The 13,255-nt window shown below is 28.5% G+C and overlaps 1 protein-coding gene across 8 annotated transcripts; it reads left to right on the top strand.

The window, feature by feature from the left end:
• Positions 1-4,987: 4,987 nt before the first annotated feature.
• Positions 4,988-12,867, top strand: LOC112295954 (DNA repair protein XRCC4). Of its 8 annotated transcripts, none has more exons than XR_012216042.2 (6): positions 5,857-6,553; positions 6,809-6,943; positions 7,422-7,556; positions 7,824-10,708; positions 11,428-11,877; positions 12,119-12,867. XR_012216042.2 is itself a non-coding variant. In XM_073528878.2 (4 exons), exons 1-4 carry the CDS (start codon positions 6,328-6,330, stop codon positions 7,747-7,749), a joined length of 516 nt encoding a protein of 171 aa, XP_073384979.1. In that variant the 5' UTR covers positions 4,988-6,327; the 3' UTR covers positions 7,750-10,988. The 8 variants fall into 8 exon arrangements, 2 of the variants coding, with proteins under 2 accessions (XP_073384979.1, XP_073384980.1); XR_016498681.1 differs by having other exon boundaries at positions 11,502-11,877; positions 12,119-12,865; XR_012216044.2 differs by lacking the exons at positions 11,428-11,877; positions 12,119-12,867 and having other exon boundaries at positions 7,824-8,932; positions 9,280-10,988.
• The last annotated feature ends 388 nt before the right edge of the window (positions 12,868-13,255 follow it).

The raw sequence follows: 13,255 nt of genomic DNA, 5'->3' as shown, positions 1-13,255 counted from the left end.
TAATTCATATATATAGTGATTAGATTAAGAACATCTTTTAGATAATGGTGCCATTCTTGAAATAAATCCATAATTACAAGAAGCTCTTTATTATGGATCTTGTAGTTGATCTTGATTGCTGAAAAAAATTTGGAATAAAAAGCTACTACATGAAGTTTATCATTTATTTCGATTTTTAACAATATGGCACTCAAAACAAAATCTAATGCATCTATTTCCATAAAAAAATGGCCTACAAAAGATGATATAATATAAGATTGGTGTATAAACAAAGGCTATCTTCAAAGCTTCAAACTCTACTTCTATTTCTTCATTTCATTAAAGTTTGTCCTTACAAGTTAAACATATAAGTAGAACATCAATTTGAAAGAAGACTTTTATGAAGATCTAATAGTAATTGATAAATTCTAAAAAATATAAGACATTTCTTATCATTTTTAAAATCTTCCAATCTATAATAGTTTGAATTTTTTTAGGATCCATCATAAGTCTATCATTTAAAACGATGTATCCTAAAAAATCAACTTAAGTAGTGTTAAATATATACTTTTTTATTTTAGCATAGAGTTTCATATCTCTTAATTTTTGTAACACACAACAAATATGAAGTTCATATTTTTTAATATTTTCATAATAGATTAAGATATTATTTAGATAATAAACAACAAAATCATCTAAAAACTCTCAAAAGATATCATTTATTAGATGTTGAAAAGCTACTGATATATTTGTAAGTTCAAAAGGCATCACATTATATTCAAAATATCTGTATCTAGTGCAAAACATAATCTTTCATTCATTTTTTTTATGCATACCAAATTGTATGTCCCTTGTAGAATTATTTTTGTATAGATCTTAGCTTAATTCAATTCATCAAAAAATTCAAATATTAATGGTAATGGATACTTATTCTTCATGATGATCTTATTAAATCCTCAATAATTAAAATATATTTGGAATAATTCATCTTTTTTCTTCATAATTAAAATTGAAGCTCTTACTAGAAATTTAGAATAGAATATGAAGTTCTTGGGTAGATTTTCTTTAATATACTCTTTAAATTTAGCCAACTTATTTTACAATAAGTTGTAGTTTAATCCAAATGGCAGTTGAGTTTTTTCTTATAGGTCAATTGAGCAATCATAGAAATGATGTTCCGGAAGAGTATCTACATTCATCTTCTCATGTACATCTTAAAAATCTTGATATTGGTTAATAATGCCATTTGAAGTCTTTCTACTATTAGAAACAAGTGTGGCATAAATGACATAAGGTGATCTTTCTTTTGCAGCATGCAAAAAAAATTCTTGTACCTATAAATACATGTTTGTTTTTATTAGACTTATGACTTTTTATTTGATTAATTATACTCTTAGTTATATTTCAAAAAAATTAGGATTTCAAGAAATCCAATTTTTTTAAGAATTATATTTTTTTAACCATAATAAATCTAAAGTGATTAGATTAAAATAAATTCTAATGATATTAAATTCCACAAAGCTTATATGACCATTATTTATTACTTTTGGAAGAAATATTTTATAAATAATATCTCTAGAGGATAACAAATGACTATCTATGATTTTTACATAAATAGATTTTGTTTCCTTTATTAAAGGTATATTATGTCTTTTAAAAACTCTTCATCTAAAAAACAAGCTAAGATTCTTAAATCTAATAAGACATAGGTTTTAAGATTTTTAGATCCTAAATTAATATCTATTGTAAAACAAAGAGAGAGTTCTAAAAAGAAAATATCACCTTCATTAAGTATTGTATAAGGTTCTAATTCTAGGATTCTAATTGTAATTCCACAAACTCGTTTTTCAACATATGATTTTCTTTAATAATTATATTTCTTATTTTATAATTACGTTGCTTCTTTAGACGATGTTGAAAAGTATATTTTAATTTTTTATAATATAAACATAAATTTATTTGACAACAATAAGTTTTTTCTTAATTAATAAGAGGTTTGAAATATAATGCATCAATTTGCATATCCTCTACTTTCAAAGGTATGTGTTGAAAAGATATTGGTATTGCCATTGAATTATAATAACATTGTGGCATACTTATGTAATTCTTAGACCAAAATTCAAAAAATTGATTATCACATTGTACAATAAAATGAATTACTTGATTCAATTTTTGAAGATCATATAAATTGAGAATTAATTTTTTTACATCATATTGTAATCCATAAAAAAATTGACTTATAAGTGCAACATCATCTCACTTGATATCAATCACAAGTTATTAAAATTATGAAGCATGTAATATTATAAATTGATTTATTTGTCTCAAAATATAGATCTTCTTTATTGCAATACAAATTACATAATGTTTTCAATACATATATCAAAATTCCATCAAGAAAGCTTTTAAATTATCTAATATTGAATCATGTTGCTCAAAAAAAGATAAAAATCATGATAACATAAAATTGAAAAGTAGTGTTTCAATAAACTTGATTTATGATCCTAAAGTTAGATAGCTTTGGAATTGAAGTTCAATTGTCAATTGTACTTAATTGATGAATCTTTGAAACTTTGATCTTATACCATCAAACTTCTCAAATAAGATAATTCTTGGTTCTCTACTACTTGAATAGTGTTCTACCACATGAGAAGGATCATGATTTGATACAGTTGTTGAAGTAGCTCCAATCATCTCTATATCTTTACTTTCTATTATTCTTGTTTCTACTTGTAATGGTAAATTGAGTTGATGCATCATAAGCTTTAACTTCTTCAATTGTTCTTGCATTTATATCATTGCACTTTTCATTTCAATAAATTCTATCATAATAATACTTTAGAAGAAAAAAAAATATCTCATATCATTAAAGACAAGTAAAAAAATAAAATTGAGAACAAAGAAAATATTAAAAATGATATCAAATTAGAAGAAGGTAATCCAAAACTTCTAATACACTTATGTTTTATAAAAAAAAAAAACAAATAATCCACTCTTAATCAAGAAAAAATAAAGCTTTAATAATATAATTATATTCTTGTCAATTTGTCAAGCACAAGAACTTGATGAAAGAAAATAAAAAAAAAAAAAAAAAATTTCAAAGAAGTATGATAATATAAAAATAAAGAAGTATATATATTAAAAAAATTGAGATTGCTATTGCTAAAAGACACGAAAACTAGAGACTTCTTAAAACTAGATTAGAAACAAGAAAAGAATTGACAAGAGTGAAGAAGGCTTCACTTTTGCCTCTATATATTCCATCTATCTTAAAGCTACATAGTAACATTTTTAGGACCTCCAAAACATGTTGACATTACATGATACATATCTTAATTTGTAAAACAAGTTTTTTACATGGATGCTACATAATTAGCTTGTTTTATAAGCTATTAACATGAGTAGTACGTGATTAACTTATTGATCAAGTTTTTAACCTACCAATCAACTACAAATACATGTAATGTCAAAGCAATATCTATAGAGCTTCTAGAAAGCTTTTTAAGAAGATATTATGAAATTAATCTACTTTCATATAATTCTACCTATTTTTATTATTTAAGCAATGATTATAATAAATATATGTTTGTGACACTTTTTACCTAAGATTTCTTATCTAGATAAATATGTATGTCCATAAAAATGGCTATAAAAGTCCACATTTGTATGCAAAGTAGTTTTTTGATTACAAATATATATAAGTATTACTTGATAAAGATATATCTGATTTAAATGTTGAACAAATAGAAGTGTTTATTTCCATGAAAAATATTGTTCAAAATATGGATTTTTTCTTTTTCTTTTAATGATCTTAGTGGTTTAAGAAAAATATTTTTATATAATTTAATCTTTGTATCTATTAGAGTAAATGAAGAAGTTACAATTGCAGTTGCATCTTTAGAAAATTTTAGCCCTTCTACTGGATACTAAGAAAATATTACATTCCATCTTCAAAATTTTAATTAATATTAATTATAAATCTATGTACAATTTTATGCATACAAATGATATTGCTAATGTCATTTGTACATCAAAGTTTATTATTTGAAGCAAGCACTTATACAATATTGTCATTGTGTCAAAGTTGTGGATCAAAATTTATAGAACCTTATGCAAACTTCTTATATAATCTTGGCTGAAAGATACTTGTATTTGGTAGAGATTTTTGTTAATATCTTCCAATTGTATTTTAAGGCATAGAGGCTTCTATTATTGAAATCCTTTTCAAGCAATTAATATTTTGGTCTCTAATTTTTCTTTTTTAATTCAATAAAAATATGCAACTCATGTTAAATCTTCTTTTTTAATTTTTTGTAGAACATATCTTATACATTAGTGATGGTGTAGAATTTGCAAATTATCATGATCTAAAAAATACAAACACATAAGTTGATTTATGTCTTAAAATCATACAATGCAAAAATCTAAAAATATTAATAGATTAAATTTTTCCAAACTAAATTGTATATTTTTATATAGCTAATTATATTGATAATCAAAATATATATACAACTATAAATTCTAATATTAATCAAATTAATATAATCATTGCCAATTACATTTTTCTATAGTAATATGTATTTTTATCTATAGAAATTGTTGCACCTTAAGATGAATAAGCTATGATATATAGAACAAAGTTCCTCAATACCTTTACTTTATTAGATATGTCATCTCATAGATCCGTATTGAATGTGGATATTTTGGTAATACTATTGTGCAATCTCTATGCATCAATATGCCTTTGTAATGGCTAATTGTTATTTAGATCCTTAGTAGAGCTAATGCACATGAGAGAATAAATATTTTGCAAAGTACAACTACATTGTAAGAAAATAGATACTCTTTCATGCTTGTACAATATTAATTCTTGATTGAGTTGACTTTTATAATGACAATCAATAAAGCACAAGGGCAAACTATAGACACAATTAGCATGCATCTTCATGACCATGTATTCATACATAGTCAACTCTACATCACTCTTTTTTAAGCCACATATGTTACAAATGTCTATGTTTGTTGTATAAATAGAAATCTACAACCAATGTTGTGTATTGTGAAATGCTTCAATAACAAATTATTCAATAGCTAAATGATTCCAACAATAATTTACCTTGCTGAATGGGTTTCCTCTAGAATATATATATATATATATGAAATTTTTTCCTAGAGTGCTACAATGGATACAAACACAAACTGACACAACCAATGCATAAGTTTGGCATCAATTCCAATGGCTTTTGAGGCCTGGTCTCTTCCACACAACTGAGACAAAATGTCAGGAAGATGTTTTGTGGATAGATGTTCCTAGTGGTGAGGGGCAGGATTTCCACTTTTTAGAATTGAATTGCTTCGTTCTGTGGCTATGGATCAATGGCGTTGAATGGACAGACATGGTAAGAACAATGTTCATGCACTATCACCTGCCATGCCTTGGAAACTTGGTGGCAGGATGGGATTGTGTATGGCTCGCCTCTTGCTTCCTGTCACACCTCCTCCTTTAAAGATCGGCTTCTTTGGATTTGTTGGTGGCTTGGCAATGGAGTTCTATGATCCAGCTTGATTGGGTTTGAAACTCAATATCGATGCCTGTCGAGAGAGAGAGATAGGGAGAAAGAGTGGTTTCATCAACTTGCCCCTTCGCATCTCAAAGGGCGTGAGCGCTCCAACCAATCCTTCTACAGGGAAACTTTTCGACCTCCTCTGTTTGCTTATCTGGATTACGTCCTTGCTTAAGTGTTTGTTTCAACGGTGTCTTATTTCACACATCAGTTTCAACCTCAGCATATTTGTGTTCTGTCAATCGAGTCTTAAAATTTTACAAAAAAACGCGAATCCTTTTCCTTGATAATAATGCGTTGTGTTTAACCACAATTAGAACCTGGTTCGAAGCATAAGTTTGGTTATCCATGTGAGCAACTCCTGGGGTTTCCAGGCTTCAGATTGGACGCAGCTTCGCCGCTGTCAATATGAACATCAATGCCAGGTCATTTGCAGTTGTTGGTTGCGAAATGTACCTTACAAAACTCGAGCTCGGAAACGGCTTCAAAACGTGACCTGAACAAAGCAAGGTGAGTGACAAATCAAGCCACCACTCAATCATTCCACGCAAAACCGTTTCAAGAGAAAAACAAAAACAAAACAAAAAAAAAAAAAAAAAAAAAAAAAACGATTCCACCCTCAGGGTAGACGCCAAACATGAAACGGTTTCCATGAAATCAAACAGACGTCGAGAGCGCGAAAACCGCAATGAAGAGCAAGAGAAAACTAGGCTTCACACATTCGATTCAACTCCATGGCTGAGCAGGAGCAGAAGCAGCAGGAAGCTTAAACCATGCGATTGCCATGAGTTGGCACGGCTCATGGATGGATCAGGATGTGTACGCCTGTGAGGACGAGAAGGAGCTGGGGGAGTTGTCACCGCGAGCAAGCGAGACATATGCGAAGCTAGAGCTTCCGGAAGGAGCTCACCAGGGATGCGGCCACCTGATTCTCTATGTGAAGGGCACTTGGTATCCGACCCACTTCCTGCTTTCGGTGTTGGACGGCCAAGACACATGGGACTTCAATGGTATATTGCAAACTGATTCGTTGTGTGATCACTTGATAGTGTTTCTTATATGTGATTAGTCTGTGCTGTAGCACAATCAAACAACAGAAAGACTGTACCGACACTGTAGCTACGACAACAGTGTTAGGTTTTGTGTTGTATTTGTGTTTTTAGTTTTGGTTTTGTTCTTTGGTTTTGTTTGCTTTTGTAGTGTGAGCTGTGGAAGGAAAAACATGAGATTACTAATGTGGGTGCTTCTTTAAAGAAGCTACACAGGAGTTTGTGTGCCATCAGGCGAATGAAATTGAGATGGAGGCAAGAGAATGGTTGAATGAAGTGTACCTTTGCTTCAGCCAGCAACGCCCCTGCAGTTACTACTCTTTCGTATCAACTGGGAGTAGCACCAAGATGGCAAGTTTCTCATCTTTTTGTGTTGTTGTTGAACTTGGTTTTGTAGTTTTGGGTTTCATGTTTCCTTTCATGTGGAGTATGTGATATTACCAGGAAACTTTGCCGAAAGGAATGACTGATGCAAAGCATTTGTGGTGGAATATTTGATTTCAAAGTATTTATGAACACAGAGTATGATGTTTTGATTTTTATTTTTATTTTTGTAAAAATTTAATGTAGAATTGATAGCAAATGTGATTTCAATTTGATTTTTTTTTTTTTAAATGTTAAAAGATCAGTAGAGATCATATATATATATATATATATATATACATATATAGTATGGTGGGCTTGTAAATTATAATGAATTATACAATTATTTTTTATTGTTAAGTTATTAATCTAAAAACAATTATTTTATTAAGGTATCTGAAAATTTTGTATTAACTATTTTTGCAATAATTTGATAACTAAATTTTATTGTTTTGCGGCTTGATAGTTGCAATGTTTATTTTTCAACAAAAGATTAAATAAGAAGCATGCTATACAATTATTATTTCATAATGATTCTAATTGTGGAGAAGTAGCCTACCAAATGATAGGATCATTGTTTGAGAAAACTACAAAAAAGCAGGTATGTATTTATAAGTCACTGAAGTTAAGGTACATTTTATGTATAATAGTTTCTAGTTCATTATCATAAAATATTCTCATCCAACAATGTTTTATTGTATATTACTTATTCATGTGATGAATCAACCTCATCAAAGAAAGATGCCAAGCTTTGAATTGAACTTTGAAATTTTGATAATTTATAGAACATTTGATAACATATATTTTTTTATTCAAAATATAATAAAAATATAAAGCAAGTTTTGAATACATTATTTGATGTCAAAAGGAAGAACTTGCTAAAAGGAATTTGAACATCCAACAAATGGCTTCAAAAAGACATGGAATGAAATGTGTTTCTGATCAAAATTTTCATAAAAATATACAAAATATAAAATATAATCCTTGTATGAATTCTCAAAGTGAGACTAATATCAGTTATATTCCTTTTGAGCAACAAAAATCTAATACAACATTTGTTAACCAAGGAACTCAACTTTCAAGCTTAAAAGAACAATGTAAACAACAACATAATGAGCCACGAATGCACAAACACAATCAATTCAAAAACACCACTACAATGCAAAAAAAATCATTTCGGGAACTTGATGTGGATGAACATAATTCAAGTTTGGTTTTGAATCCTTCATTTGAACATCATCACAAAAAAAGTTTCAATGTTCACAATCAAATACCAACTTCAAAACAACAATTCTATGACCATCAAGATTGTGATTCAACTTATACAAATCATGGATCAGATGATGAAAGTTCTTCATTAAAATCATCATCAGATACACATTATGACACACCTACAGGAATGAATTATCCAAATTATGAAACAAATCATTTTAGCCATGCTGTACCTTGTCATCAAATTAAAAATATGCTCAAAAAATATTCAAAGGACAATGCAAAGATTGAGTGGGAAAGTGATCAAACAAAGACAAGTGCATACAAGAAACGGGAACAAATTATTCTTGACAATGAGGTTATGTTTGAGAGAAATATTGAAGAGGAAAAAGAATCCTTAGGAAAATCAGTTCCATATAAACATCATACAGCATTTGATACAAGGAGTTGGAGTTTGAATCCTTTAGTGCTGGATAATGAAATAACATGTAATGATCAATACATGCCATTTGAAAATGAAAATTTATTCCAAAGCAACATAAGGGATTTTTCAACAAAATCACAAACTTATAATCATCAAACAAACATGCCTTGCTTGATCAACACCACCAAAATGGATGAACCCAAATCAAAAAAAATAGAATGCAATGGAATGTCAAGTAACAATGTTTTAATTCCATGCAAAGAAATTCATGTGAATCATAAAAAGTATCATCCAACGGAGAACACTCATCATACTATTGATGTTAAAAACAAAAATAATATGTATTTTAAACCACCTCAACATTCTTTGACAGGAATAGAAATTAATTTTGATGAATATTATGAAAGAGAGGATGAGATAAATTATGATAGTTATTGTAATAATTTAAAACTTGAAAATTATCAACCTTCTTGGACCACTAATAGCAATCATAATAGATGGTTGGGTTCATCAACAAGAGATCATTTTAAACACAACATACAAAATCATGATGTTCAAGTTGATACTGTGTTTGAATCAAAACATATGAGCAAAGAAATAAAAATAAAAGATACATCACATAATTGTATCAGTCAAATAACTGTTGATGATGTTGAAACATTATTTGACTCACAAGAAAAAACTGCAGGAAAAAAATGTAATGTTCCATGTTCTACAACCATTGAAGAGGATTGTAAACCTTGTGACATTGAGCCTTTCACAAAAACAAATGAAGAAGATAAAGAAATTCAAACTAATATTCCTTGTTTGCCACCTATTAATTTGAACTTTAAAATTGTTGATGCCAATATAACAAACTTGATCAATCTCGGATACCAAGATAGAATAAATGACGTTGATTCACCAATACATACAGTATTAAATTTCAAGCCTTCTGAAATTAGTTTTGAACCTCCAAAAACAACACCCACTGCAAATTTACATACTCAAACCCATGATGATCAATTCAATGGAAATTCAACTTCAACAACTGATCACGGTCAATCGATGTCACCTCATCTTCATAGACATAATTGTGATAACCAACACGCTATTAAATGTGCAAATTCAACAAATAATGGGACACACAAGGAAACACCTACACATTTATGTCAATCTCCTTTATTTTTTAAAGAATTTTTGTCAATGTTTCAAACTCAACTTCAATCCATGTCACAAAATGTTCCCAATCAACATACAATCTTTACACGTAATGACATTTCAAATCCAAATTATGCAAAAGATTGTCAAGATGAATATTTCAATAAATCCAAGTTATTAGAACAAACAAATCAACAAGTTTTAGATGAAAATAGTAATATAAATTCAACTCTTTCACCAGCATTTACCCAAAATTTTGTTCCAAATTCTAGAATTTTACCTGTAGAGAGCAATTCAATCCAGAATGTGGATGTTGTTTATAACAATACATTACTCCAATCATGTAGTAGTAACCCAATTAGTGGACAAGCTTGTATGTTAGGGAAAAAAAATGATGGTAGAAAAGAGAGAAATGATAATAGTACAAATTTAGTTAATTTGCACCAAAGACATAGCTCTCTTTCTCATACACCAACATCTTGTTTTCCAAACTTTTACAAGAGATTATCAAAATCAAGTAATGATTTACATCTCTTAGCAAATCAAGGTATTTCTACAAGTTTATTTGATGTAGATTTTGAAAAAAATAGTGTCAAAAACAAAGCAAAGTGTAGCAGCACTTTCAATGATGATAGAAAAACAGATAACTACTCAAAAATGTACGATTCTGGATCGAATAATTTATTTGAAAGTAAGAAGGAAGGCAATGCTAAGGACGGGTGTTTTTGGATAAATGCCCCTAATCAAATGTACACTGCAAAGAATGCAAATGAAAACAATACAGAAAATTTTATAAATAAAAAAGCTGGCAACTCAAGTTCTTTGAACGATACTACTTCGAGTAAAAACCATCCACGGGAATGTAGAAACTCAGAAATACCAACAAAAGATGATGATAGTGATACTTATGAAAGAGTTTTGTGTGTTGCTAGAATACGATTTGTAAGTCCCAGTTTATCAACGCTCTCTAAGAAAATGTAAAGAGCACCATGAAACCAAATTCTTTTTACAAAATTTCAATATTATGTAATATAACATATAAACATTCATATATACAACTACTATACGTACATACATATTGCTAGATTATCTTTGTACTTAATACATTATGAATGGTGAAAGAAATCACATGCAGTAGAAATAGTCTTTTCCTATTAATTGATTAGCTTTTATGAAAAAAAATCATTAATTTTTTTTTTCTTATTTTGTGAAATAGTTCAATGTGCATTTTACTTTTGAATTAATTATTTATTTAAATCTTGTAGCAATGATTTTTAATTTTTTTAAAATGTACATTAAGATACCAATTAGTTTTTAAAGCTAACAAATACATAATATACTAAAAGAAAACTTACTAAATAAAAACTATACATATACATATATGTATATATAGGAAATATTAGTTATGATAGAAAAAAATGAGGTACAAAAATTATGGATGATTAATTAATAATTTTGGTGAATCAAAAAAATAGTATATAATATTTTTAGAAATAAATTACAATTTTCTTTATATACCTTATAAATATGTCACAAACCAAAATCATAAGCTATGGTGTAGTTTTATTTTGATTATTGAAATTCTTTTTTATTCTTCTTTTTCTTCCATTTGTGTATGCAATGTTTTATTTTTTAAGATCTATTAAACTTATGCTTTTAAATATGTGTAGTTTCTTAATATTATTTTTTTATGTAGGTGATGAAATATATTTTTATAATTCACGGCACATCATTTGGATTGTGACTTACTATTGTATTTTACATCAATAGCTTATTTTAATATGTTACTATAAAAGCATAACAAGGGACTCAATGTTGGTATAAATTTATAATTGAAATGATTCTAGAACTAATGAAACAATATGATTGGCTATTTCAAATTGTTTCATTACTACAATAAATTTTTTTGTCAATTGATATATCATTATTCTAAAACATTACCTGTAAATATTTAATACAAAACATTAAAACTTCTAGCACAACTATAAAACCTTGATAGAATTTAACTTGATATTGAAGACAATCTTGTATAAATAGAATATAGTATTATAATGAATGATTAATTAAAAAAAACATTGAGAATATTTTTGGATACTTCATGATAACAAAATAATGTTTTGATCATCAAAAAATAAATCTAACTATTGTAAGTCGAACCATTGCAAGTTATTCTTAAAATATTTTTTTGGTAAATAACAAAATAATGTTTTGATCATCAAAAAATAAATCTAACTATTGTAAGTCAAACCATTGCAAGTTATTCTTAAAATATTTTTTTGATAAATAATATAAATCATTAATAGATGTCATACATCTATAGCTATTTTAAAATACTATTTTTTTATTAAAACACACATACACTAAGGACCTCCTTTCATGTTGTATAGGTGGGTAATGTTATTCTTGGAATTTGTCTACATCTAATGAATTTTGCAAGGTAAAATCCACCTAATTTCAAAATTTGCACTTCCATGTGTAAGAGAGTGAAGCACTATATGATCTTGCATAAGAGGTCATATAAAGACCAAATGGCTTCTTATTGCAAGTCAAAAATACATCAATTTATCAATGGACTATTCTACCTACATTTTCCACTTCCCAAAATTGGTGAAGGATGAGCTACAGGTCTCATTACTAAAACTAATGATGTGTCAAATAATCAAGGAATGAATTTGTATTTTAACAACAATTTTTTTCCACCAATTAAGTATAGAAAGAGGCCCTAAGAACTAAAAGCATTGCTACTTGTTGGTGCTAATAGAGATGACTCACAAGTGGATGTTGTAGGCACATAATGGATTGGCTACGGCAATCTCTAATAGAAGCCAAGCTCGATGCCACATGCTTGCCCTATATTGGTTCATTGGAGATTCTACTCCCCAAACTCCCCCTCTCTTTTGAAAAGCCTTCCATGTATAATAAACACAAAAAAAAATAAAAATAAATGGCTTCTATCAACTATCTTGCCTTGTAGCCAATAGAAGCTAGACATGGAATCACTTGCACGTGCACGTCCCATATTGGCTCCCTTGAGGCTCACTCCAAGCCTCAACTCCGGTAGGATAGAAGAGTTCCTACAACATGCTACCAAGAAAATGCTTCATTTTGTCAAGGTTGGACTTGATGGGGCCAATTAACAAGTTGTAGTGAAACTCATTTTGAAACCGAGGCACCCTAATTAGCCATTGGCAACAATGTTGGCCAAGCCCAAAATCAATTTATGTAACTCCAACTTGCATGTTATTATCATTTTCATTTATTCTTGAATCTTTTGGATATAAATCATGTTTATTTATTTATTTATTTATTTATTTTAAAATTAAAAAGTACATTTACAAATTATAAAAAATAAATGTGTTATACTTGATAAAATTCTTGTTGCAATCAACCAATCACTTTCCCTATCACCAATTAACTACCTTTCAACAAGAATCAATTGAATGAATAGCATCAACACAAAATATCTTAAAATAGAACGAAAACCTCATCAGAACTATCTCCAATGTGAACGAGACCCACCATGC

The sequence above is a fragment of the Physcomitrium patens genome, chromosome 19, assembly GCF_059467195.1.
Source record: "Physcomitrium patens ecotype Gransden chromosome 19, ASM5946719v1, whole genome shotgun sequence".
NCBI lineage: Eukaryota > Viridiplantae > Streptophyta > Bryopsida > Funariales > Funariaceae > Physcomitrium > Physcomitrium patens.
This window is presented reverse-complemented; position numbering and strand designations above follow the sequence as displayed.